At 50.2% G+C, this 25,286-nt stretch overlaps 1 protein-coding gene across 2 annotated transcripts in view; it reads left to right on the forward strand.

The window, feature by feature from the left end:
• Positions 1-2,116: 2,116 nt before the first annotated feature.
• LOC144671774 (uncharacterized) overlaps positions 2,117-25,286 on the forward strand; it is a 51,383-nt gene continuing 28,213 nt past the window's right edge. Inside the window, exons 1-2 of one of the 2 annotated variants that reach the window (XM_078533806.1) lie at positions 2,117-2,173; positions 11,846-13,270. In XM_078533806.1, coding sequence (XP_078389932.1) covers positions 11,956-13,270 — 1,315 coding nt within the window. In that variant the 5' untranslated portion in view covers positions 2,117-2,173; positions 11,846-11,955. Of the gene's footprint in view, positions 2,174-10,755; positions 10,852-11,845; positions 13,271-25,286 lie in introns of those variants that run through there. The other variant, XM_078533807.1, reaches the window with a different exon arrangement.

Here is a 25,286-nt window from a genome sequence, read left to right on the forward strand (position 1 = left end):
CAGGGACCAGTGCCAGGGCCTCAAGTTTTTACAATTTATGTAAATGACTTGGATGAAGGGACCAGAGGTATGGTTGTTAAATTTGCTGATGACACAAAGATAGGTAGGAAAGAAAGATGTGAGGAGGACATAAGGAAGCTACAAAGGGGATATAGAGAGGTGAGGTGAATGGGCAAAGATCTGACAAATGGAGTATAATTTGGGAAAATGTAAAGTTGTCCATTTTGGCAGGAAAAATAAAAAAGAAGCATATATCTAATTGGTGAGAGATTACAGAGCCCTGAGATGGAGAGGGATCTGGGTGTCCTAGTGCATGAATCACAAAAGGTTAGTATGCAGGTCCAGCAAGTAGTTAGGAAAGTTAATAGAATGTTATTGCTTATTGTGAGCGGAATTGAATACAAAAGTAGGGATGCTTCAGTTGTACAAGGCATTAGTGAGACCACATCTGGAGTATTAGTAGAGTATTAGTCTCTTTATTTAAGGAAGGATGTAAGTGCATTGGAAGCAGTTCAGAGAAGGTTTACCAGACTAATACCTGGAATGGGTGGGTTGTCTTATGAGGAAAGGTTGGACAGATTAGACTTTTATCCGCTGGAGTTTAGAAGAGTAAGAGGTGCCTTGATTGAAACATATAAGATCCTGAGGGGTCTTGACAGGGTGGATGTGGAGAGGATGTTTCCTCTTGTGGGGGAATCTAGAACTAGGGGGTTACTGTTTAAAAATAAGGGGTCGGCCATTTAAGACAGTTTTAGGAGAAATTTTTCTCTCAGGTGGTGGTGAGCCTTTGGAACTCTCTTCCTTATAAGGCGGTGGAAGCAGAGTCTTTGAACATTTTTAAGGCAGAGCTAGATAGATTCTTGATTAACAAGGGGTGAAAGGTTATAGGGGTAGGTAACAATATGGGGTTGAGGTTACAATCAGATGAACCATGATCTTATTAAATAGCTGAGCAGGCTCGAGGGGCCGAGTGGCCTACTCCTGCTCCTAATTCATTTGTTTGTATTCCTTGATCATTCTTTCCTGGTCATTCCCTCTTGACCATTCCCTCCTGACCACTCCATCTTGACCATTTCCTCCTTGCCATTCCCTCTTGACCATTCCCTCTTGACCACTCCATCTTGACCATTCCCTCCTGACCACTCCATCTTGACCATTTCCTCCTGGCCACTCCGACCAGACCATTCCCTCCAGACCAATCCATCTGGCTCCTGACCATTACCTCTTTGACCATTCTTTCCTGCTCCAGACCATTCCCCCCTTGACCATTCCTTCCTGATCCTGATCATTCCCTCCCGCTCCTGACAATTACCTCCTTGACCATTCCCTCCTGATCTGGACCATCCCTCCTTGGCCATTTCCTTGGGCTCCAGACCATTCCCTCCTTCACCATTCCATCCTGCTCCAGACCATTCCCTCCTTGACCGCTCCATCCTGCTCCAGACCATTCCCTCCTTGACCGCTCCATTCTGCTCCAGACTATTCCCTCCTTGACCGCCCCATACTGCTCCAGACCATTCCCTCCTTGGCCGCTCCATCCTGCTCCAGACCATTCCCTCCTTGACCGCCCCATCCTGCTCCAGACCATTCCCTCATTGACCGCTCCATCCTGCTCCAGACCATTCCCTCCCTTGACCGCTCCATCCTGCTCCAGACCATTCCCTCCTTGACCGCTCCATTCTGCTCCAGACTATTCCCTCCTTGACCGCCCCATACTGCTCCAGACCATTCCCTCCTTGACCGCTCCATCCTGCTCCAGACCATTCCCTCCTTGACCGCTCCATCCTGCTCCAGACCATTCCCTCCCTGACCGCTCCATCCTGCTCCAGACCATTCCCTCCTTGACCGCTCCATCCTGCTCCAGACCATTCCCTCCTTGACCGCTCCATCCTGCTCCAGACCATTCCCTCCTTGAACATTTCCACCTCACTATTGGTTGTTCCCCAGTGTCCGGCTGCGCCACGTGGTCAGGAGGGTGGGGGGAGGGGGGCGCTCGCTCGCGCTCGCGCTCAGGCAGCCGCACCAGGCGCTCGCGCGCGTTGTGCACAGGAAGCGACGAGCAGAGACGGGGACGCGCAACGCTGGACGCTGCGTCGTGACGTCAGAGGGAGCGCGCCGGTGACGTAGGGGAGAGCGCGACCGAGAGAAGGAGAGAGAGAGAGAAACCATGATGGTGAGGAGATAAATAGAGAGAAAGAGGGTGGGGGGCAGCGGAGAGGGAGGGGGGACGTGAGTGGGGGGAGGGGGAGGGGGAGGGGGGACGTGAGTGGGGGAGGGGGGACGTGAGTGGGGGAGGGGGGACGTGAGTGGGGGAGGGGGGACGTGAGTGGGGGGAGGGGGAGGGGGAGGGGGAGGGGGAGGGGGAGGGGGAGGGGGGACGTGAGTGGGGGGAGGGGGAGGGGGAGGGGGAGGGGGGACGTGAGTGGGGGGAGGGGGAGGGGGAGGGGGAGGGGGAGGGGGAGGGGGAGGGGGGACGTGAGTGGGGGGAGGGGGAGGGGGGACGTGAGTGGGGGGAGGGGGAGGGGGGACGTGAGTGGGGGGAGGGGGAGGGGGAGGGGGAGGGGGAGGGGGGACGTGAGTGGGGGGAGGGGGAGGGGGAGGGGGACGTGAGTGGGGGGAGGGGGAGGGGGAGGGGGGACGTGAGTGGGGGGAGGGGGAGGGGGAGGGGGAGGGGGGACGTGAGTGGGGGGAGGGGGAGGGGGGACGTGAGTGGGGGGAGGGGGAGGGGGGACGTGAGTGGGGGGAGGGGGAGGGGGGACGTGAGTGGGGGAGGGGGAGGGGGGACGTGAGTGGGGGGAGGGGGAGGGGGGACGTGAGTGGGGGGAGGGGGAGGGGGGACGTGAGTGGGGGGAGGGGGGAGGGGGGACGTGAGTGGGGGGAGGGGGAGGGGGGACGTGAGTGGGGGGAGGGGGAGGGGGGACGTGAGTGGGGGGAGGGGGAGGGGGGACGTGAGTGGGGGGAGGGGGAGGGGGAGGGGGGACGTGAGTGGGGGGAGGGGGAGGGGGAGGGGGGACGTGAGTGGGGGGAGGGGGAGGGGGAGGGGGGACGTGAGTGGGGGGAGGGGGAGGGGGAGGGGGGACGTGAGTGGGGGGAGGGGGAGGGGGGACGTGAGTGGGGGGAGGGGGAGGGGGGACGTGAGTGGGGGGAGGGGGAGGGGGGACGTGAGTGGGGGGACGTGAGTGGGGGGAGGGGGAGGGGGGACGTGAGTGGGGGGAGGGGGAGGGGGGACGTGAGTGGGGGGAGGGGGAGGGGGGACGTGAGTGGGGGGAGGGGGAGGGGGGACGTGAGTGGGGGGAGGGGGAGGGGGAGGGGGGACGTGAGTGGGGGGAGGGGGAGGGGGAGGGGGGACGTGAGTGGGGGGAGGGGGAGGGGGGACGTGAGTGGGGGGAGGGGGAGGTGGGACGTGAGTGGGGGGAGGGGGAGGGGGGACGTGAGTGGGGGGAGGGGGAGGGGGGACGTGAGTGGGGGGAGGGGGAGGGGGACGTGAGTGGGGGGAGGGGGAGGGGGACGTGAGTGGGGGAGGGGGAGGGGGGACGTGAGTGGGGGGAGGGGGAGGGGGGACGTGAGGGGGAGGGGGAGGGGGGACGTGAGGGGGAGGGGGGACGTGAGGGGAGGGGGGACATGAGGGGGGGGGGAGGGGGGACGTGAGTGGGGGGAGGGGGAGGGGGGACGTGAGTGGGGGAGGGGAGGGGGACGTGAGTGGGGGGAGGGGGAGGGGGGACGTGAGTGGGGGGAGGGGGAGGGGGGACGTGAGTGGGGGGAGGGGGAGGGGGGACGTGAGTGGGGGGAGGGGGGGGAGGGGGAGGGGGGACGTGAGTGGGGGGAGGGGGAGGGGGGACGTGAGTGGGGGGAGGGGGAGGGGGGACGTGAGTGGGGGGAGGGGGAGGGGGGACGTGAGTGGGGGAGGGGGAGGGGGACGTGAGTGGGGGGAGGGGGAGGGGGACGTGAGTGGGGGGAGGGGGAGGGGGACGTGAGTGGGGGGAGGGGGAGGGGGACGTGAGTGGGGGGAGGGGGAGGGGGGACGTGAGTGGGGGGAGGGGGAGGGGGGACGTGAGGGGGAGGGGGAGGGGGGACGTGAGGGGGGGGAGGGGGGACGTGAGGGGGAGGGGGAGGGGGGACATGAGGGGGAGGGGGAGGGGGGGACGTGAGTGGGGGGAGGGGGGAGGTGAGTGGGGGGGAGGGGGAGGTGAGACGTGAGGGGGGTTGGGGGGAGGTGAGACGTGAGGGGGGGTTGGGGGGAGGTGAGGGGGGGTTGGGGGGAGGGGGGACGTGAGTGGGGGGAGGGGGGACGTGAGTGGGGGAGGGGGACGTGAGTGGGGGGAGGGGGGACGTGAGTGGGGGGAGGGGGGACGTGAGGGGGGAGGTGGGACGTGAGGGGGGAGGTGGGACGTGGGGGGGAGGGGGACGTGAGGGGGAGGGGGACGTGAGGGGGGGTTGGGGGGAGGTGAGGGGGGTTGGGGGGACGTGAGACGTGAGGGGGGGGTTGGGGGGAGGTGAGGGGGGGTTGGGGGGAGGGGGGACGTGAGGGGGGAGGGGAGACATGGTGGGGGTTGGGGGGAGGGATGAGGGGAGGTTGGGGGAGGGGGGACGTTGGGGGGTTGGGGGGACGTGATGGGGGAACGGGGAACATGTGGGGGGTTTGGGGGGAGGGGTGACGTGAGGGGGTGGGGGGGACGTGAGGGGAGTTGGTGTGAGGGGAGAGGGGGACGTGAGGGGGGTTTGGGGGGAGGGGGGACGTGAGCGGGGGTTGGGAGGTGACGTGAGGGGGGGTTTTGGTGGGGGGGACGTGAGGGGGGTTTTGGGGGGAGGGGGACGTGGGGGGGGGTGTTGTGGGGAGGGGGGACATGAGTGGGGGTTGTGGGGAGGGGGATGTGAGGCGGGAGGGGGCACGTGAGGGGAGTGGGGGGGAGGGGGACGTGAGGGGGGGTTGGAGGGAGGGGGGACGTGAGGGGAGTTGGGGGGAGGGGGACGTTAGGGGGGGTTGGAGGGAGGGGGACGTGAGTTGGGGTTGGGGGGAGGGTGGTACGTGAGTGGGGGTTGGGGGGAGGGGGACGTGGGGGGGAGGGGGGACGTAAGGGGGGGTTGGGAGGAGGGGGGACGTGGGGGTAGTGCGGGGGGTTTGCGGGAGGGGGACATGGGGGTGGTTGGGGCGAGGGGGGACGGTTGGGGGGAGGGGGGACGTGGGGCGGGTGGGGGGGAGGGGGCTGTGGGCGGGTTGGGGAGGGGGGACTTGGGGGAGGGGGGACGTGGGGGGGATTTGGGGGGAGGGGGAAGTGTGGGGGGGTTTGAGGGGAGGGGGGACTTCAGGGGGGGTTGGGGCCAACCGGGGAGGGGGGACTTCAGGCGGGGGAGGGGGGACGTAGGCGGGGACGAGGGGTTGTGGGGACGGGGGGATGGGGGGACGGTGGGGGAGGGGGGACGGGGACGGCGTGGGGGGGCGACCTGGGTGGGAGGGGGACGTTGGGGGAGGGGGGACAGGGAGACGACGTGGGTGGGGCGACTTGGCTGGGAGGGGGATGTGGGGGAGACGACTTGGTGGGCAGGGGGACGTGTGGGTTTTTTTTGGGGGTTGGGGGATGTGTGGGAGGTGACTTGGTGGGCAGGGGGACGTGTGGGTTTTTTTTTGGGGGTTGGGGGATGTGGGAGAGGTGACTTGGTGGGCAGGGGGAACGTGGGGTTTTTTCTTGGGGGTTGGGGGATGTGGGAGAGGCGACTTGGTGGGCAGGGGGACGTGGGGTTTTTTTTTTGGGGGGGTTGGGGGGATGTGGGGTTGGTGGACGTGGGGGTTGTTGGGGGGAGGGGGTACGTGGGAGGGTGTGGGGGAAAAGGGGATTGGCGACAGGGTAATGGAGGCGTGGGAAAGGGGTGATGGTGAGAGGGTAATGGAGGCGTGGGAGAGGGGTGATGGTGAGAGGGATGCTTGGGGAGAGGAGAGAGAGGGAGGGTGGGGTAGAAGGTGGGTGGGTTGGAAATGGAGGGAGGGTGGGGTAGAAGGTGGGTGGGTTGAAAATGGATGGTGGAGAGGAAGCGGAATGAGTTGGGAAGAGAGAGGGAGGACGGGAGAGTGGGAAGGGTGAGGGGAGGGGTGACGGGAAAGGAGGTGTGGAGGGAGTGAGAGTGGGGAAGAGGGGAGGGGGAGGGAGGGTGGTGGGGGGTGTTCTGATAATGTACCCCACTGCGCCCTGGTCAGGACACCAACACGCCCACCCCGTCCGCCGCCAACCCCACCCCCTGTATTCCCCACCCCTGGTATTCCCCTCCCCCGGTATCTCCCCTCCCTCCCCCGGTATCCCCCCCCCTGCAAAGAGTTGGGGAAATTGCACTATACTTTGTTCGCTGGACAGATTAGGCTTCATGTGGAAACGTTTAAACATAACCTCAAAAAATAACTGTTTCCAGCTGCAATATATTTTGGGGGAAAACTGAAATTAAAATGTGTAACTGATGCCATTCTGGTTGAGTGTAAGTTCAGATTTTGCAGGTTTTCGATTCCAGCAAACTAACCAAGAGGCTGGGCTGGGCGATTCTTTCCTGTCAGGATTAATGATGTTTTCATTTTGTGATTAAGGTGCTTTGTATCCTGTTGATTTGAAGCAGTGTTTTTGGTGGTTTACTTGTTCACGGGATCTCTTCAGGTTCTGTGTTATGTAAGGGTGAGTCTGTTTAGAGAACCTGAGAAGCTCACAACAGCCAGTGTGGCATTGCACTGATCCAGGTAGATCAACAAGGTCTGAGATTTGATTGCAGGCTGCTTTCAGTTGGAGTGGCAGAGAGGGTATCTGAATTGGCTTCTGCCCCTCTGAGGTAGGGAGTGGGCAAATGGTTGGAAGAACTCCATTCCTGGCAGCACAGTGGGTGTTTTTTTAATTCATTCATGGGATGTGGGCGTCAATGGCTGGGCCCAGCATTTATTGCCCATTCCGAGTTGCCCTTGAGAAGGTGGTGGTGGTGAGCTGCTGCCTTCTTGAGCCGCTGCAGTCCATGTGCTGTAGGTACTCCCACCGTGCTGTTAGGGAGAGAGTTCCAGGATTTTGACCCAGTGACAGTGAAGGAACGGCCGATATATTTCCAAGTCAGGATGGTGTGGAGGGGAACTTGCAGGTGGTGGTGTCCCCATGTGTCTGCTGCCCTTGTCCTTCTAGATGGTAGTGGTCGTGGGTTTGGAAGGTGCTGCCTAAGGAGCCTTGGTGAGTTGCTGCAGTGCACCTTGTAGATGGTACACACACTGCTGCTACTGTGTGTCAGTGGTGGAGGGAGTGAATGTTGAAGATGGTGGGTGGGGTGCCAATCAAGCGGGGCTGCTTTATCCTGGACGATGTCAAGCTTCTTGAGTGTTGTGGGAGCTGCACTCTTCCAAGCAAGTGGGGAGTATTCCATCACACTCCTGGCTTGTGCCTTGTCGATGGTGGACAGGCTTTGGGGAGTCAGGAGGTGAGTTACTCACTGCAGGATTCCCAGCCTCTGACCTGCTCTTGTAGCCACAATATTTATATGGCTGGTCCAGTTCAGTTTCTGGTCAATGGTAAACCCCAGGACATTGATGGTGGCCCTGCACCACACGGACTGAGGCAGCTCACCACCATCTTCTCGTGAGCAATTAGGGGTGGACAATAAATGGCCGTCTAGCCAGTGACATCCCATGAATGAAAAAAGAAAAAAGTATAAACACTGGAGAAAGCTACAAGTTTGAATATGCCTGTTCCTGTTCCTCAGCCGTCTCTAACTCACAGTCACTCATGATAAAACATTCCATACTCACATAGCCCAGTTTGGAATAAATCTTCTATCTCCCTTAAATCTCTTTCACTTGGTTACCACTTCATCAACCAGTGAAAGCAAACTTTCTTTGTTCAGCTTTCCAAAGTGCTTCATTTAGACCATCTCCACTTTCTCAGTGTAAGTGTGGGTAGAGGAAGCACTCCGGTTTCCTGAGCTTTCCTTCAAGATGATAACCTCGAGTGACTCTTCACGTCCACCTTCTATGTAAATGGACAGGGAAGAGGATCTTGTGATCGCATATCACACAGAATTTCCAGCACCGAAACAGGCCATTCGGCCCATCTGCTCCGTGCTGGTGTTTCTGCTGCATTCGCGCCTCCTCCCACCCCCTCTTCCATCTCGCCCTAACAGTATATCATTCCATTCTGTTCCCCCTCATGTTTATCAAACTTCCCCCCGCGCAAACGTCTCTGTACTATTCATCTCAACCACTCCCTGTGGTTGGTAACGAGCTCCACATTCTCCCCATTCTCTGGGTAAAGAAGTTTTTCCTGAATTCCCCATTGGATTTATTAATAATTATCTTATATCTATGGCCTCTGGTTCTAGTTTCACCAGGAAGTGGAAACATCTTCCCTAAGTTCAGCCTTCCATATGTGTGTAAATTTGTGTGACTGCTGTAATAGTGTCCCCAATATTGTAGGGCTGATGGTCTGAAACGGTTGCTTTGCTCTGCATCCTCTCAGCGTTACTCCTGGTTGTGTGTTGAGAAGCTTGTCAATCTGTCTCAATGATGAGGATGCACGTATAATTACAGTTAAAAGTGATTGAATGTTGCTCCTGTAGCTGATTGCCCCTCGGCCATGTTTTAGTGGGTAGCACAACCCCTCACGTCTGAATCGGACGGCCATGAGTTCAAATCCCACTCCAGAGACTAGGGCGTAAAATCCATGCCAACATTCCCAGTGCAGTACTGAGTGAGTGCTGCATTGTCGGAGGTGCTGTCTTTTGGATGAGGCATTAAACCGAAGCACCATCTTCTAATCTTGGGCAAACATAAAAGGCCCCACTGCACTATTTTGGAGAAGAGCAGGAAGCCTTCTCCTGAGAGAATATTTACCCCTCAGCTAATGTTGCTGAAAAAGACTGTCCTGAGGAGACGAGAGGTGCTGCAGAAACACAGGTTATTCTTTATAAAACTGTGGAGAATCCTCGTCTGTACAGGTTGATATATTGGAGCTCGGTTGATACTGTGGTTTTGGTCCCTGTTCTTAACGCATGCTGTAAAGAGCTAGTAGCGTTGTACTGTGTAATACCGTACTCAGCCATGCAGGCAATAAGTTGCTGAGTTTTATCTCTGGCCTGCGCAGAAGTAGTTGGTGTCAGTTAGATGGAAAGAAAGTCTGTCATCTATACAGGGCTTCTCACCAGCCCCAGGATGTCCCAAAGCACATTGCAGCAAATTAAGTACTTTTAGCATTTAGTCACTGTTGTAAGGTAGGAAACATGGCAGCCAATCTGTGCACAGCAAGTTGCCGTGAACCGATAATCTGACCAGATGACCTTTTTTTGTTGGTGTTGTTGGAGGGATCAATATTAGCCCAGGGCTCTGGTGAGAACTGTCCTGGGCCATTTCCTGTAAATGCTACCTAAGGGTCAGTGCGTAGTTTTCAGCAAGAAACCCCAATTGCAGAGCCATGTTCATTGGAGATGGCATGGATTCCTGCCTCTTCCAAAAAAAAAAGTGGAAAATTGGCAGACTGATGGAATAGGCTAAACCCACTGAAGTCAGATTTATTTATGCATTGGTTAATACACGGTAATCAAATCTTACAACAAGATACGGGAGCTGCAAATTCTCAAAAGCATAAAATTAGAATCGTTCTACACTGGGTGAGTTTAGAACGTTCGGATCTCAGTATGCCAGTCGTTTAGATGAAAGACAGATGTGTCTCTTGGTAGACTGTCCAGAGGTGACATTGTACACGGATGATGTGAATCCAGTTCGTCCACAAAAGTTTGGAACTTGTTGCAGAATTGAAGCTGAGCTACCTGAAATGGAATTATGCCATGGCTGGTTTGTAACACTCTCGCCGTTCCTTTAATGTAAACAGGCTGAGGGTTTAATGGATCTCATATTCTGCCAGACGTTAATGACTGGACCCTCGCTATTACCTCCATGAATTGAGAAGCCTCTTCAACTATCCATCAGTTAACATTTCAAATAACTATTCCAGTCACTAAGCAATTGTTGATATAATTGGCTTCTGAACAAGGAATTGAAAGACAAGAAACCTATTGAGGACAGGCAGTTTGCATTGTATATGCTAAATAGGTTTTTGATTCATTCAGGCCCTTTAGTGTATTGCTTAGGACTGCCGCAGAACATTAACTCCAGAGACACTGTTGACTGAAGCCAGTATTACAGTCAGATTGATCTTAGAATCGTATCTTAGAATCACAGAATAGTTACAATACAGTAGGCCATTCAGCCCATTGTGTCTGTGCTGGCCCTCTGAAGGGGCAGTTCACCTGGTGCCACTGCCCTGCTTTTTCACCTGCAAATGGTTTCATTTCAGATAATGATCTAGTTCCCTTTAGAAAGCCTCAATTGACCCCACCTCGACCACACTCTTAGGCAGCGCATTCCAGATGCATTCCACTCGCTGCGTGAGAAAGTTTTTCCACATGTCGCCATTACTTCTTTTGCCAATTACATTAAACCTGTGCCCTCTGGTTCTCAATCCTTCCACCAATGGGAACAGTTTCTCCCCATCTGTCCAGACCCCTCGTGATTTTGAATGTTGTTATCAAATCTCCTCAGGAGAACAGTTCCAGCCTCTCCACAGAACTTATTTGATATCACATTGTATACAGGAATTTCCTTAATAAAGCACTTGTACCCAGCATCCAAGAGCGTTTGGTGCAAGTAAGGTAGTGATAATTAATGGCCGCATCTTGTAAGCATTTTATTGGCTGACTCGGGCAGCTTTGGCAGAGGCTTGAAGAGTGATTGGTTCCCCGCTGATTTTGGCAGAAGAGTAATATGGAACAGGCGTTGGAGAGCAACACAACTACAACTTGTGTTTATACACAAGCTTCACAGGAATATATTTTCAGACAAAAACTGACGTAAGGTATTAGGACAGGTGCACGAAAGCTTGGTCAAAGTGGTGGGCCTTAAGGAGGAGAGTGTGTGGTCAGGAGAGGTGAGTTTAGTACTAGGGGTCGTAGTCTCAGTGTAAGGGGTTAGCCTGAGCTGAGAACTTGTTCACCCAGAGGGTTGTGAATCCTTAGAGCTGTAGATGTTGAGTCATTGAGTGTATTCAAGACTGAGTTGGATAGATTCTTCGACACTGAAGGACATGGCGATAGGGCAGGAAAGTGGATTTGATGGTCGTAGATCAGCCAGGATCTGATTGAAAAGGACGGGTTTGAGGCGCCGAATGGCCTACTCCTGCTCCTATTTCTTATGTTCCTTTAAGAGGTTTAGGGAGGGAATTCCAGAGCTCGGGACCTAGGCAGATGAAGGCATAGTCACCAATGGCAAAGCGGTATAAATCAGGGATGTGTAAGAGGCTCGAAATGGAGGAGAGCTGAGCTCTCGGAGAGAGGGGGGTTAGGAGGGGAGTGCATGTTCTGTAAGGCTGGAGGAGGTTACAGAGATGGCAAGGAGGAGCGACCATTAGAGTATGGTAGAAATAAACTCTGGAATCATGTCAAGGCCATGGCTGAATTTTGATGTGGTTAGAGGTTCAAAACTGATTCAAACTCCGGTCTGTCGCATGAGTTTCTGGGTTTGGGTTAAAGGGTGGCTCCTCTACTCATGTTCAGCTGCTTTTAATTCTAAATGATCAGAATGGGCTACCGCTTGTAGGTGACATTCCTGGTACTCTATTCGGTGAGCTCTGCCGGAAAGCTAGGAACGTGATCGGACTGGGCTGTGATGCCATGCACAGTCAAGTTGCCTGCTGGCACAAGCTGTCTAGGGTGACACAGGAAGGATGGCCACCTGAGGGTTAGTGGCACCTTTAGAATTGTACCCAATATGCCAATACTCTTAGAGGAATGAGGGAGGTGGGGGAGAATGAAATCTGTACTAAAAACCACAATTTCTCACCTTCAGGTAGCTATAAAGTATGCGAGATAACATCCAAGGAAGGAAACACTGTGAGCAGGCTTCAACCTGACACCCCATCATTCATAAAGTAAGAGCAACTTTGATCCAGGAGGAAAATGGACTTCACAGGGAGAAGGGCGAAGACTCGATCGGCTGAGGGCTGGTTCCAGGGACACAAAGGATACGGTGCCTCAGACTTGATGGCAGGGCGGCTGCAGAAAAATGGAAGCCACTTCTTGGCAAATCACTCCACCTGGAACAATCTGTCGAGGAAGAGGAAAGCAGCCTTTGAAGAGCTGTCTGGAAAAGCTACGAGCGACTGGGGTGCGGCACCTGAATGGGAAATGCCAGAATGCAGTGTCCCGTGTGAGGAGGTCTCGGACACTAGGGTTAGTTCCAAGCAAATGGAGAGCAATTGTAACTCTTCCAGCAACCGTGCAAGGTGCAGCCGCTATGCTCTGGGCGGAGGCGTGGATCACCAAGGGACCCTGCTGAGGAATCAAAGCGGGTGCAAGATTGCGTCGGCCACTAAATCTTGTAGAAGCCTGAAGCGAAGGCGATTTCGGAAGAGGTGGAAGCTGATGCAGGCTTTCCACATGCTCCTCTATCGCCGGATTTCTCCCCTGACGTTCCACTGGAGGATCTGGAACTTGTTCAGGAAGCGGCGAGCGCCTCGGCTTTACGGGGGCAAACACGGGCAGCCCGATGCTTGCCGGTCGGCTGATGAAGGATCCGAGAGTGTAGGGAACGCTCGACCGCAGGATTGGGAAGCCCGGCCAAAGTATCAGGAGGAAGGTGAGGTGTTGCGGACTGGGATGGTTTCCGGCTTTCGCCTGGGTGCCTCCAGCCCGTGCTCGGAAAGCCACAAAGCCGCCCATTCCCTGGAGGGAAGCAACAACCTGTGGCTGAAACCTGGAAGCAAAAGCCCAAACGTGAGGCTGCAGGGCCTGTCTATCACCAATTGTCAATCCTTGCCCAAGGACTTCAGACTCTTAAATCAAAGGAGCACCTTGGAAAATGCCAGCAACCCGACTGCAGCGCCCATCTCGTTCAGGGGAAGCATTCCAGCTGATTTTTCAGAGAAACCAAAGGAGGGCTTGAATACTTTAATGCAGACCAACAGCCACGGTCTTTCTGGGCCCAGCCGAACATTGGGTGGCATGGACCACGGAGAAAGTGCTCACCAGACCCACGGTGCGAGGCTGTTGGCAAAGCTGCCCATGGACCGAGAGCACCCCTTGTATTCCCGGTACGTGGCACGGCAGAAGGACATGCTGCAGGTTTGTCGAGATGAAGCCGGTGGCGACACTTTGACCCACAGTTCGATTCACCTCAGCGCTCAGGAGCAGGCGAGAGGACTTTTGCCCAGTCGCTCGAAGCCAGCAGAGGCGGGCATCTCCGTTGGCCAAATGCCATTCGGTGGCGTTGGAGGTAACTGTTGAGTTCAATGTGCTTGTTTAGGAAAAGATTCAGGGCAGCTGTTTAAACGTCCCTATTGGCTGAGTAGGATTAATGCACTGTATGTGGAGGCATGTGCCACACTGATCAGAAGGACGGTGCATGGAGATACAAACACCAAGGTATATTGGCTGCCTTCAATTCATTCCCATTGACACTTGAGATTGAAGATGGAATATAATTTACAGCACAGAAACAGGCCTTTCAGCCCATCTGGTCCATGCCAGCATTCAGACCCCACGTGAATCTCCTCCCACCCCTCTATCTCACCCCATCAACATAATCCTTCAGTTACTTTCTCCCTTCTCCAACTTCCCCTTAAACGTATTTGTGCTATATCCTCAAGTACCCCACGTCGAATCATAGACTGGTTACAACACAAAAGGAAGCCATTCAGCCCGTCGTATTTGTGCAAGCTCTCACTGCCCTGTAGTCCTGTCAATATTTTTTTCAGGTATTTATCCGATACCCTTTTTCAAGCCTCAGTTAAATCTGCCTCCGCCACACTTTCAGGCAGTGCATTCCACCTTCTCAAGGAAGGACAGTTGGGGCTGGGCAACAAATACTGGTTCCTCATGTGCCTCTGGTTCTTCTGCCAATCACCTGAATCTGTGCCCTCTGAACCTTCCACCAATGGGAACAGTTCCTCCCTATCGACTCGTGTCCTGACCTGTCATGGTTTTGAACAGCTCTATCAAATCTGCTCTCAACCGTGTCTTCCCTCAGGAGAGCAACCCCCCCAGCTTCTCCAGTCTGCCCTTGTAACTCAAGCTCCTCATCCCTGGGACCATGCTGGTAAATCTTTACTGGACCCTCTCTAATGCCTTCACATCCACCCTTAAAGGGGGCCCAGAATTGTACACAATAGTCCAGTGGAGGCCGAACATGTGTTTTATAAAGCCTCACCATAACCTGCCTGCTTTTGTGCGCACAGTCTCTATTTATAAAGCCCAGGATCCTGTATGCCTTATTAAACGCTTTCTTAACCTGCCCTGTCACCTGCACTAGAGCCCCCACCATTGCATTCACCAGAGTCCTGGTTTTATAGTCACAACAGTCCTCCCCGCAATCTCCTCAAAGCTCCCACTATTTACACCATTCACAACCTCAAACATTAAAAGCCACTGTAGCCCCACCCTTTCCAGTTACCAGAAACACCGCTATTTATATTAGCACCAGAACTTTAACCATTTTAAACTCAGTACGGTTCCTACGATTTTCAGTTACCACAAACCCCAGCCCCTATTATAGTCACGTGGATGGTGCGCTGCTTTCTCACGGATCAGTAAAGGCCCGGTTTGTCATCTAATTAATCCAGGCCAGAGTGCTTGGGACCGGGATCACACCATGAGGTGGTACGTGAGCTTGAATCTGCTGTCTCCGCTGTCAGGGTCTGAGATGAAATGAGCTCTCAACCTACTGCAGAATGTTGCTCCTGGTACTCCAGTGGTGTACCGCAGGGTTCGGTGCTACGACCCTCGCTGTTTGTAGTGTACATTAATGATTTAGACATGAATATAGGAGGGGTGATCAGTAAGCTCGCAGATGGCACGAAAATTGGTGGTGCCGTAAATAGAATGGAGGAAAGCCTTAGATTACAGGACGATAGAGATGGGCTGGTAAGATGGGCAGAGCTGCGGCAAATGGAATTTAATCCTGAGCAGTGTGAGGTGATGCATTTTGGGGGGGACTAACATGGCAAGGGAGTACACAATGAATGGTGGGACCCTAGGAAGTACAGAGGATCAGAGGGACCTTGGTGTACATGTCCATAGATCACTGAAGGCAGCAGCACAGGTAGATAAGGTGGTTAAGAAGGCATATGGGATACTTGCCTTTATTAGCTGAGGCATAGGATACAAGAGCAGGGAGGTTATGTTGGAGCTGTATAAAACACTAGTTAGGCCACAGCTGGAGTACTGTGTGCAGTTCTGGTTGCCGCACTATAGGAAGGATGTGATTGCACTGGAGAGGGTGTAGAGGAGATTTACCAGGATGTTGCCTGGGCTGGAGCGTTTCAGCTATGAAGAGAGACTGGATAGGCTGAGGTTGTTTTCCTTAGAGCAGAGAAGGCTGAAGGGGGACCTGATAGAGGTATTCAAAATTATGAGAGGCATAGATAGGATAGACAGGAAGAAACTTTTCCCCTTAGCGGAGGGGTCAATAACCAGGGGGCACAGATTTAAGGTAAGGGGCAGGAGGTTTAGAGGGGATGTGAAGAAACTTTTTTTCACCCAGAGGGTGGTTGGAATCTGGAACACGCTGCCTAAGGGGGTGGTAGAGGCAGGAACCCTCACAACATTTAAAGAAGTATTTAGATGAGCACTTGAAACGCCACAGCATACAGGGCTACGGGCCAAGTGCTGGAAAATGGGATTAGAATAGATAGGGGCTTGATGGCCGGCATGGACACGATGGGCCGAAGGGCCTGTTTCTGTGCTGTATAACTCTATAACTTGTACTATACTGTAGCTTTATTGAGTGGTAGTCTGAAGTTAGATCCTAGGATATAGTAGCGTTGGGCTGATTATATTTGAAATATTGCAATCGGAAGTCAGTGGGGAATCATTTCTTCATCCTATTGTTAGACACCCGAAGGAGATGAAGGTTGGCACTCGGGAATGGAAAATCTCTCCTTTCTGACACCGAGTGTCAGCCCCACGAGCAAGTGATACAGGCTCATCCTGGCAAGAAACGTGATTCTGAGTGAGGACACAGCGGCTGAATCAGATCAGGAGCTTGAGGCAGCGGAGGGGGTGGGCACATTGAGAAATAGAGGAAGCTGGGATCGTGGAACTGAAAATTTGGATGGGCGAAGGGCATTCAGGCTGGTTTTTGAAAGGAGGGAGTGAGCAGGCCTGCTGAGCAGAGGAAGCTGTGAGGTTAGTGGCAGGGTAGGATTGGAGTGTCTGACTCCAGTGTTCACCTGAAGACAGGAAAATATAGCTGAATGCAATCAGATTCAGAGTAAAGCATTCCATCAGGTATAATTTAATAGTTAAGTTCAGATAAAACACTCCATTATGTAGAGTTTAATACAGTTCTATTCAGAATAAAGCACTCCATCAGGTATAGTATAATACAACTAGATTCAGAATGAAGCACTCCATTAGGTATAGTTTAATACAGTTATTTTCAGAGTAAAACACTCCATCAGATATAGTTAATGCAGTTAGATTCAGAGCAAAGCTCTCCATCTATCAGGTATAGCTGAATACAGTTAGATTCTGGGTAAAGCACTCCATTTGGTATAATTCAATACAGTTAATTCAGAGTGAAACACTACATAGGGTATATTTTAATACAGTCACATTCAGAGTAAAGAACTCCACCAGGTGTAGTTCAACACAGTTCGATTCAGAGTGAAACACGCCAGGCATAGTTTAATGCAGTTAGATTCAGAGTAAAGCCCTGCATCTATCAAGTATAGTTTAGTACAGGTAATTTCAGAATGAAGCACTCCCTTTGGTATAGTTTAATACAGTTAAATTCAGAGTAAAGCACTCCAGATGTGGTTTAATACAGTTAGATTCAGAGGAAAATGCTGCAGGTATGGTTTAATAGAGATAGATTCAGAGTAAAGCACTGCATTAGGTGTAGTTTAAAACTGTATAGATTCAGAATAAAGCGCTTCATCTGGTATAGTTTAATACAATTAGATTCAGAGTAAAACACTCCATTACATAGAATTTAATACATTTAGATTCAGAGGAAGACACTTCAGATATCGCTTAGACAGTTAGATTCAGAGTAAGAACGCCAGGTATCTTTTAATACAGTTAGATTGAGAGTTCAGCACCCCATCAGATATAGTGTAATACAGTTAGATTGAGAGTTCAGCACCCCATCAGATATAGTGTAATACAGTTAGATTGAGAGTTCAGCACCCCATCAGATATAGTGTAATACAGTTAGATTGAGAGTGAAACACTCCATCAGGAATAGTTTAAAGCAGTTAGATTCAGAATAAAGTACTCCATCGGGTACCATTAAATACAGTTACATTCAGAGTGAAGCACCCCATCAGGAATAGTTTAATACAGTTAGATTCAGAGTAAAACACTCTGGATATGGTTTAATACAGTTAGATTCAGGGAATAGAACTCAATCAGGTATAATTTAATTCAAGTTGCAGACACTTCCTCCTACCTCCCCCTGGACCATGACCCCACCACTGTTTCCAGGACTGTTACCGACCTCATCTCCTCTGGAGATTTTCCTTCCACAGCTTCCAACCTGATAGTCTCCCAACCTCGGACGGCCCGCTTCGACCTCCTACCCAAAATCCACAAACAGGACTGTCCCGGCAGACCGATCGTGTCAGCCTGTTCCTGCCCCACGGAACTCATTTCTCGCTATCTTGACTCCATTCTCTCTCCCCTTGTCCAGTCCCTTCCCACCTACATCCGCGATTCCTCTGACACCCTACATCATATCAACAATTTCCAGTTCCCTGGCTCCAACCGCCTCCTCTTCACCATGGACGTCCAATCCCTCTATACCTCCATCCCCCACCAGGATGGTCTGAGGGCTCTCCGCTTCTTCCTCGAACAGAGGCCCGAACAATCCCTATCCACCACCACTCTCCTCCGTCTGGCTGAACTTGTTTTCACACTGAACAATTTCTCCTTAAACTCCTCTCACTTGCTCCAAATAAAAGGTGTGGCTATGGGTACCTGCATGGGCCCCAGCTATGCCTGTCTCTTTATGGGGTATGTGGAACATTCCTTGTTCCAGTCCTACTCCGGCCCCCTCCCACATCGATGACTGCTTCGGTGCTGCTTCATGCTCTCGTCTGGACCTGGAAAAATTTATTAATTTTGCTTCCAATTTCCACCCCTCCATCATTTTCACATGGTTCATCTCTGACACTTCCCTTCCCTTCCTTGACCTCTCTGTCTCAATTTCTGGTGATAGACTGTCCACCAATATCCATTACAAGCCTACCAACTCCCACAGCTACCTCGACTACAGCTCCTCACACCCCGCTTCCTGTAAGGACTCCATCCCATTCTCTCAGTTCCTTCGCCTCCGTCTGTTCTGATGATGCCACTTTCAAAAACAGTTCCTCTGACATGTCTTCCTTCTTCCTTAACCGAGGTTTTCCACCCACGGTGGTTGACAGGGCCCTCAACCGTGTCCAGCCCATCTCCCGCGCATCTGCCCTCACACCTTCCTTTCCCTCCCAGAGCCATGATAGGGTCCCGCTTGTCCTCACCTATCACCCCACAAGCCTCCGCATTCAAAGGATCATCCTCCTCCATTTCCGCCAACTCCATCATGATGCCACCACCAAACACATTTTCCCTTCACCCCCCCGGCGGCATTCCGCAAGGATCATTACCTCTGGGACACCCTGGTCCACTCCTCCATCACCCCCTACACCTCAGCCCCCTCCCACAGCACCTTCCCATGCAACCGCAGAAGGTGCAACACCTGCCCCTTTACTTCCCCCCTCCTCACCGTCCAAGGGCCCAAAAACTCCTTTCAAGTGAAGCAGCATTTCACTTGCACTTCCCTCAATTTAGTCTACTGCATTCGCTGCTCCCAATGCGTTTTCCTCTACATTGGAGAGACCAAACGCAGACTGGGTGACCGCTTTGCGGAACACCTTCTCTCAGTCTGCAAGCATGACCCAGACCTCCCTGTCGCTTGCCATTTTAACACTCCACCCTGCTCTCATGCCCACATGTCCGTCCTTGGCCTGCTGCAGTGTTCCAGTGAAGCTCAACGCAAACTGGAGGAACAGCACCTCATCTTCCGATGAGGCACTTTACAGCCTTCTGGACTGAATATTGAGTTCAACAATTTTAGATCATGAACTCTCTCCTCCATCCCCAGCCCCTTTCCGATCCCCCTTTTTTCCAATAATTTTTATACATTTTTCTTTTCCCACCTGTTTCCATTATTTTTAAATGTATTTCCATCCATTGTTTTATCTCTACCTTTTAGCCTATTTCGATCCCTTCCCCCCACCCCCACTAGGGCTATCTGTACCTTGCTCGTCCTGCTTTCTATCCTTAATGTCACCTATTAGCACGTTTCTTAGCTAATATCACCACAGTTTGTCCTTTTGTCTGTGACATCTTTTGGCAATCTCCACCTATCACTGACCCTCTATCCAGCTGTACCTGTTCCACCCCCCCTTAAACCAGCTTATATTTCACCTTTCTTCTATTTTCCCTTAGTTCTGTAGGAGAGTCATACGGACTCGAAACATTAACTGTGTTCCTCTCCGCAGATGCTGCCAGACCTGCTGAGTTTTTCCAGGTATTTTTATTTTTGTTTTTGTTCTGGATTTCCAGCATCCGCAGTTTTTTGCTTTTATCTATAATTTAATGCAGTTGGATTCAGACTAAGAAAACTACGAAGGTATAGTTTAATACAGTTCGATTCAGAATAAAGCACTCCATCCATCAGATATAGTTTAATACAGAAACATTCAGAGTAAAGCAGTCCATCAGGAATAGTTTAATATTTAGATTCAGAGTAAAACATTTCATTACGTCAAGGTTAATAAAGTTCGATTTGGAGTGAAGCACTCCATCCGGTATAGTTTAATAGAGTTAGATTCAGAGTAAAGCACGCCATTAGGTCTGGATTAAAACTGTATAGATTCACGGTAAAGTGCTCCAGGTATGGTTTAATACAGTTAGATTCAGATTGACATATTCCATCAGGTATAGTCTAGTACAGTTAGATTCAGAGTGAAGCACTCCATCAGGTATATTTTAACATGGTTACATTCAGGGTAAAGCACTCCAGGTATATTTTAATACATTTACATTCAGAGTTAAACACTCCATTGCGTATAGTTTAGTACAGTTAGATTCAGAGTAAAACACTCCCATCAGGTATAGTTTAATACAGTTAGATTCAGAGTAAAACACTCCATCAGGTATAGTTTAATGCAGTTAGATTGAGAATCAAGCACTGGATCAGGTATAGGTTAATACAGTTAGATTCAGAGTGAAGCACCCCAACAAGAATAGTTTAATACAGTTAGATTCAGGGTGAAACACTCCATCAGGTATTGTTTAATACAATTAGATACAGAGTAAAGCGCTCCAGGTATTGTTTGATACAGTTAGATTCAGAGTAAAACACTCCAGATAGGGTTTAATGGAGTTAGATTCAGGGAATAGAACTCAATCAGGTATAATTTAATACTGTTGGATTCAGACTAAGAAAATTCCATAAGATATAGTTTAATACGGTTCGATTCAGAATAAAGCACTCCATCCATCAGATATAGTTTAATACAGAAACATTCAGAGTAAAACACTCCATCAGGTATAGTTTAATACAGAAACATTCAGAATTAAACACTCCATCAGGTATAGTTTAATACGTTAGATTCAGAATTAAACACTCCATCAGGTATAGTTTAATACGTTAGATTCAGAATTAAACACTCCATCAGGTATAGTTTAATACGTTAGATTCAGAGTAAAACACTCCATCAGGTATAGTTTAATACAGTTAGATTCAGAGTAAAACACTCCATCAGGTATAGTTTAATACGTTAGATTCAGAATTAAACACTCCATCAGGTATAGTTTAATACAGTTAGATTCAGAGTAAAACACTCCATCAGGTATAGTTTAATACAGTTAGATTCAGAGTAAAACACTCCATCAGGTATAGTTTAATACGTTAGATTCAGAATTAAACACTCCATCAGGTATAGTTTAATACAGTTAGATTCAGAGTAAAACACTCCATCAGGTATAGTTTAATACAGAAACATTCAGAATTAAACACTCCATCAGGTATAGTTTAATACGTTAGATTCAGAGTAAAACACTCCATCAGGTATAGTTTAATACGTTAGATTCAGAATTAAACACTCCATCAGGTATAGTTTAATACAGTTAGATTCAGAATTAAACACTCCATCAGGTATAGTTTAATACGTTAGATTCAGAGTAAAACACTCCATCAGGTATAGTTTAATACGTTAGATTCAGAGTAAAACACTCCATCAGGTATAGTTTAATACGTTAGATTCAGAGTAAAACACTCCATCAGGTATAGTTTAATACAGAAACATTCAGAGTAAAACACTCCATCAGGTATAGTTTAATACGTTAGATTCAGAGTAAAACACTCCATCAGGTATAGTTTAATACGTTAGATTCAGAGTAAAACACTCCATCAGGTATAGTTTAATACAGAAACATTCAGAGTAAAACACTCCATCAGGTATAGATTAATACAGTTAGATTCAGAGTAAAACACTCCATCAGGTATAGTTTAATACAGTTAGATTCAGAATTAAACACTCCATCAGGTATAGTTTAATACAGTTAGATTCAGAATTAAACACTCCATCAGGTATATAGTAATACAATTCTATTCAGAATGGAGCAGCCCATTAGGTATGGTTTAGAAGTTAGTTTGAGTAAAGCTCTCCAGGTATAGTTTAATATAATTAGCTTCAGCTTAACGCACTCCATCAGGTATAGTTTAATTCAGTTAGATTCAGAGTTAAGCACTCCATCAGGTATAGATTAATACAGTTATGTCCAGATTAAAGCACTCCATCAGGTATAGTTTAGTACAGTTGGATTCAGATTGACTTACTCCATCAGATATAGCTTAACACAGTTAGGTTCAGAGTGAAACGCTCCAGGTATGGTTTAATAGATTTATGTTCAGAATAAAACACTCCATTATGTATAGTTTAATACGGTTAGATTGAGAGTAAAGCACTCCAGGTATAGTTTAATATGGTTAGATTCAGAGTAAAATTCAGAGTATAATTTATAATTTAAATTATATTTTAATCCATTTACATTCAGAATGAAACATTCCATCAGGAATAGTTCAATACAGTTAGATTCAGTGTAATACACTACATAAGGTATAGATTAATACAATTAGATTCAGAATGAAACACTCCATTAGGTAAAAGCAAAGAACTGCGGATGCTGGAAATGCAAAACAAAAATAAAAACAGAAATACCTGGAAAAACTCAGCAGGTCTGGCAGCATCGGCGGAGAAGAGCACAGTTGATGTTTCGAGTCCTCATGACCCTTCAACAGAACTAAGTAAAAATAGGAAAGGGGTGAAATAAAAGCTGGTTTAAAAGGGTGGGTGTTGGGACAAGAAGAGCTAGGTAAAGGGCCAGTGATAGGTGGAGATAACCAAAAGATGTCACAGACAAAAGGACAAAGAGGTGTTGAAGGTGGTGATATTATCTAAAGGAATATGCTAATTAAGGGTAGAAAGTAGGACGAGCAAGGTACAGATAGCCCTAGTGGGGGTGGGGTGAAGAAATACTAAAAAGGCTAAAAGGTAGAGATAAAACAATAGATGGAAATACATTTAAAAATAATGGAAATAGGTGGGAAAAGGAAAAATCTATATAAATTATTGGAAAAAACAAAAAGGAGGGGAAAAAATGGAAAGGGGGTGGGGATGGAGGAGAGAGTTCATGATCTAAAATTGTTGAACTCAATATTCAGTCCAGAAGGCTGTAAAGTGCCTAGTCGGAAGATGAGGTACTGTTCCTCCAGTTTGCGTTGAGCTTCACTGGAACAATGCAGCAAGCCAAGGACGGATATGTGGGCATGAGAGCAGGATGGAGTGTTGAAATGGCAAGTGACAGAGAGGTCTGGGTAATGCTTGCGGACAGACCGAAGGTGTTCTGCAAAGCGGTCACCCAGTCTGCGTTTGGTCTCTCCAATGTAGAGGAAACCGCATTGGGAGCAACGAATGCAGTAGACAAAGTTGAGGGAAGTGCAAGTGAAATGCTGCTTCACTTGAAAAGAGTGTTTGGGCCCTTGGACAGTGAGGAGAGGGGAAGTGAAGGGGCAGGTGTTGCACCTTCTGCGGTTGCATGGGAAGGTGCCGTGGGAGGGGGTTGAGGAGTAGGTGGTGATCGAGGAGTGGACCAGGGTGTCATGGAGGGAACGATCCCTACAGAATGCCGCCGGGGGTGGGGTGAAGGGAAGATGTGTTTGGTGGTGGCATCATGATGGAGTTGGCGGAAATGGCGGAGGATGATCCTTTGAATGCGGAGGCTTGTGGGGTGATAAGTGAGGACAAGGGGGACCCTATCATGTTTCTGGGAGGGAGGAGAAAGTGTGAGGGCGGATGCGTGGGAGATGGACCGGACACAGTTGAGGGCCCTGTCAACCACCGTGGGTGGAAAAGCTCGGTTTAGGAAGAAGGAGGACATGTCAGAGGAACTGTTTTTGAAAGTGGCATCATCAGAACAGACGGAGGCGAAGGAACTGAGAGAATGGGATGGAGTCCTTACAGGAAGCGGGGTGTGAGGAGCTGTAGTCGAGGTAGCTGTGGGAGTTGGTAGGCTTGTAATGGATATTGGTGGACAGTCTATCACCAGAAATTGAGACAGAGAGGTCAAGGAAGGGAAGGGAAGTGTCAGAGATGGACCATGTGAAAATGATGGAGGGGTGGAAATTGGAAGCAAAATTAATAAATTTTTCCAGGTCCCGACAAGAGCACGAAGCAGCACCGAAGTAATCATCGATGTATCGGAGAAAGAGTTGTGGTAGGAGGCCGGAGTAGGACTGGAACAAGGAATATTCCACATACCCCATAAAGAGACAGACATAACTGGGGCCCATGCAGGTACCCATAGCCACACCTTTTATTTGGAGGAAGTGAGAGGAGTTAAAGAAGAAATTGTTCAGTGTGAGAACAAGTTCAGCCAGATGGAGGAGAGTAGTGGTGGATGGGGATTGTTCGGGCCTCTGTTCGAGGAAGAAGCGGAGAGCCCTCAGACCATCCCGGTGGGGGATGGAGGTGTAGAGGGATTGGACGTCCATGGTGAAGAGGGGGCGGTTGGAGCCAGGGAACTGGAAATTGTTGATGTGACGTAAGGTGTCAGAGGAATCACGGATGTAGGTGGGAAGGGACTGGACAAGGGGAGAGAGAAGGGAGTCAAGATAACAAGAAATGAGTTCCGTGGGGCAGGAACAGGCTGACACGATCGGTCTGCCAGGACAGTCCTGTTTGTGGATTTTGGGTAGGAGGTAGAAGCGGGCCGTCCGAGGTTGGGTGACTATCAGGTTGGAAGCTGTGGAAGGAAGATCTTCAGAGGAGATGAGGTCAGTGACAGTCCTGGAAACAATGGCTTGATGTTCAGTGGTGGGGTCATGGTCCAGGGAGAGGTAGGAGGAAGTATCTGTGAGTTGACGCTCAGCCTCTGCGAGGTAGAGGTGAGTGCGCCAGACAACAACAGCACCACCCTTGTCAGCGGGTTTGATGACAATGTCAGGGTTGGACCATTAGGCATGGCTTAGTACGGTTAGATTCAGAGTAAAACACTCCATCAAGTATAGTTTAATACAGTTAGAATCAGAGTAAAGCAGTCAATCAGGTATGGCTGAATACAATGAGATTCAGAGTAAAGCACTGCATCTGGTATAGTTTAATACAGTTAGATTCAGAATGAAGCACTGCACTCGGTATAGTTCAGTACAGTTGCATTCAGATTGACTTATTCCATTAGGTATAGCTTAACACAGATTCAGAGTGAAACACTGCAGGCATGGTTTAATAGAGTTAGATTCAGAGTAAAACACCCACTACATAGAGTTTAATTCAGTTCGATTCAGAGTAAAGCACCCCATCAGATATAGTTTAATACAGTTAGATTCAGAGTAAAATATTCCATCAGGAATAGTTTAATACAGTTAGATTCAGAGTGAAGCACTCCATCAGGTATATTCCAATGTGGTTACATTCAGGGGGAAGTACTCCAGGTAGATTTTAATACAGTTAGATTCAGTGTAAAGCACTCCATTAGGTATGGTTTAGTATGGTTAGATTCAGAGGGAAACACTCTACCAGGTGTAGTTTTAAACCATATAGATTCAGAGTAAAGCACTCCATCAGGTATAGTTTAATACAGTTAGATTCAGAGTAAAGCTCTCCATCAGGTATAGTTTAATACAGTTAGATTCAGAGTAAAGCTCTCCATCAGGTATAGTCTAATACAGTTAGATTCAGAGT

Source organism: Cetorhinus maximus, chromosome 34 (genome assembly GCF_964194155.1).
Source record: "Cetorhinus maximus chromosome 34, sCetMax3.hap1.1, whole genome shotgun sequence".
NCBI classification, from domain to species: domain Eukaryota; kingdom Metazoa; phylum Chordata; class Chondrichthyes; order Lamniformes; family Cetorhinidae; genus Cetorhinus; species Cetorhinus maximus.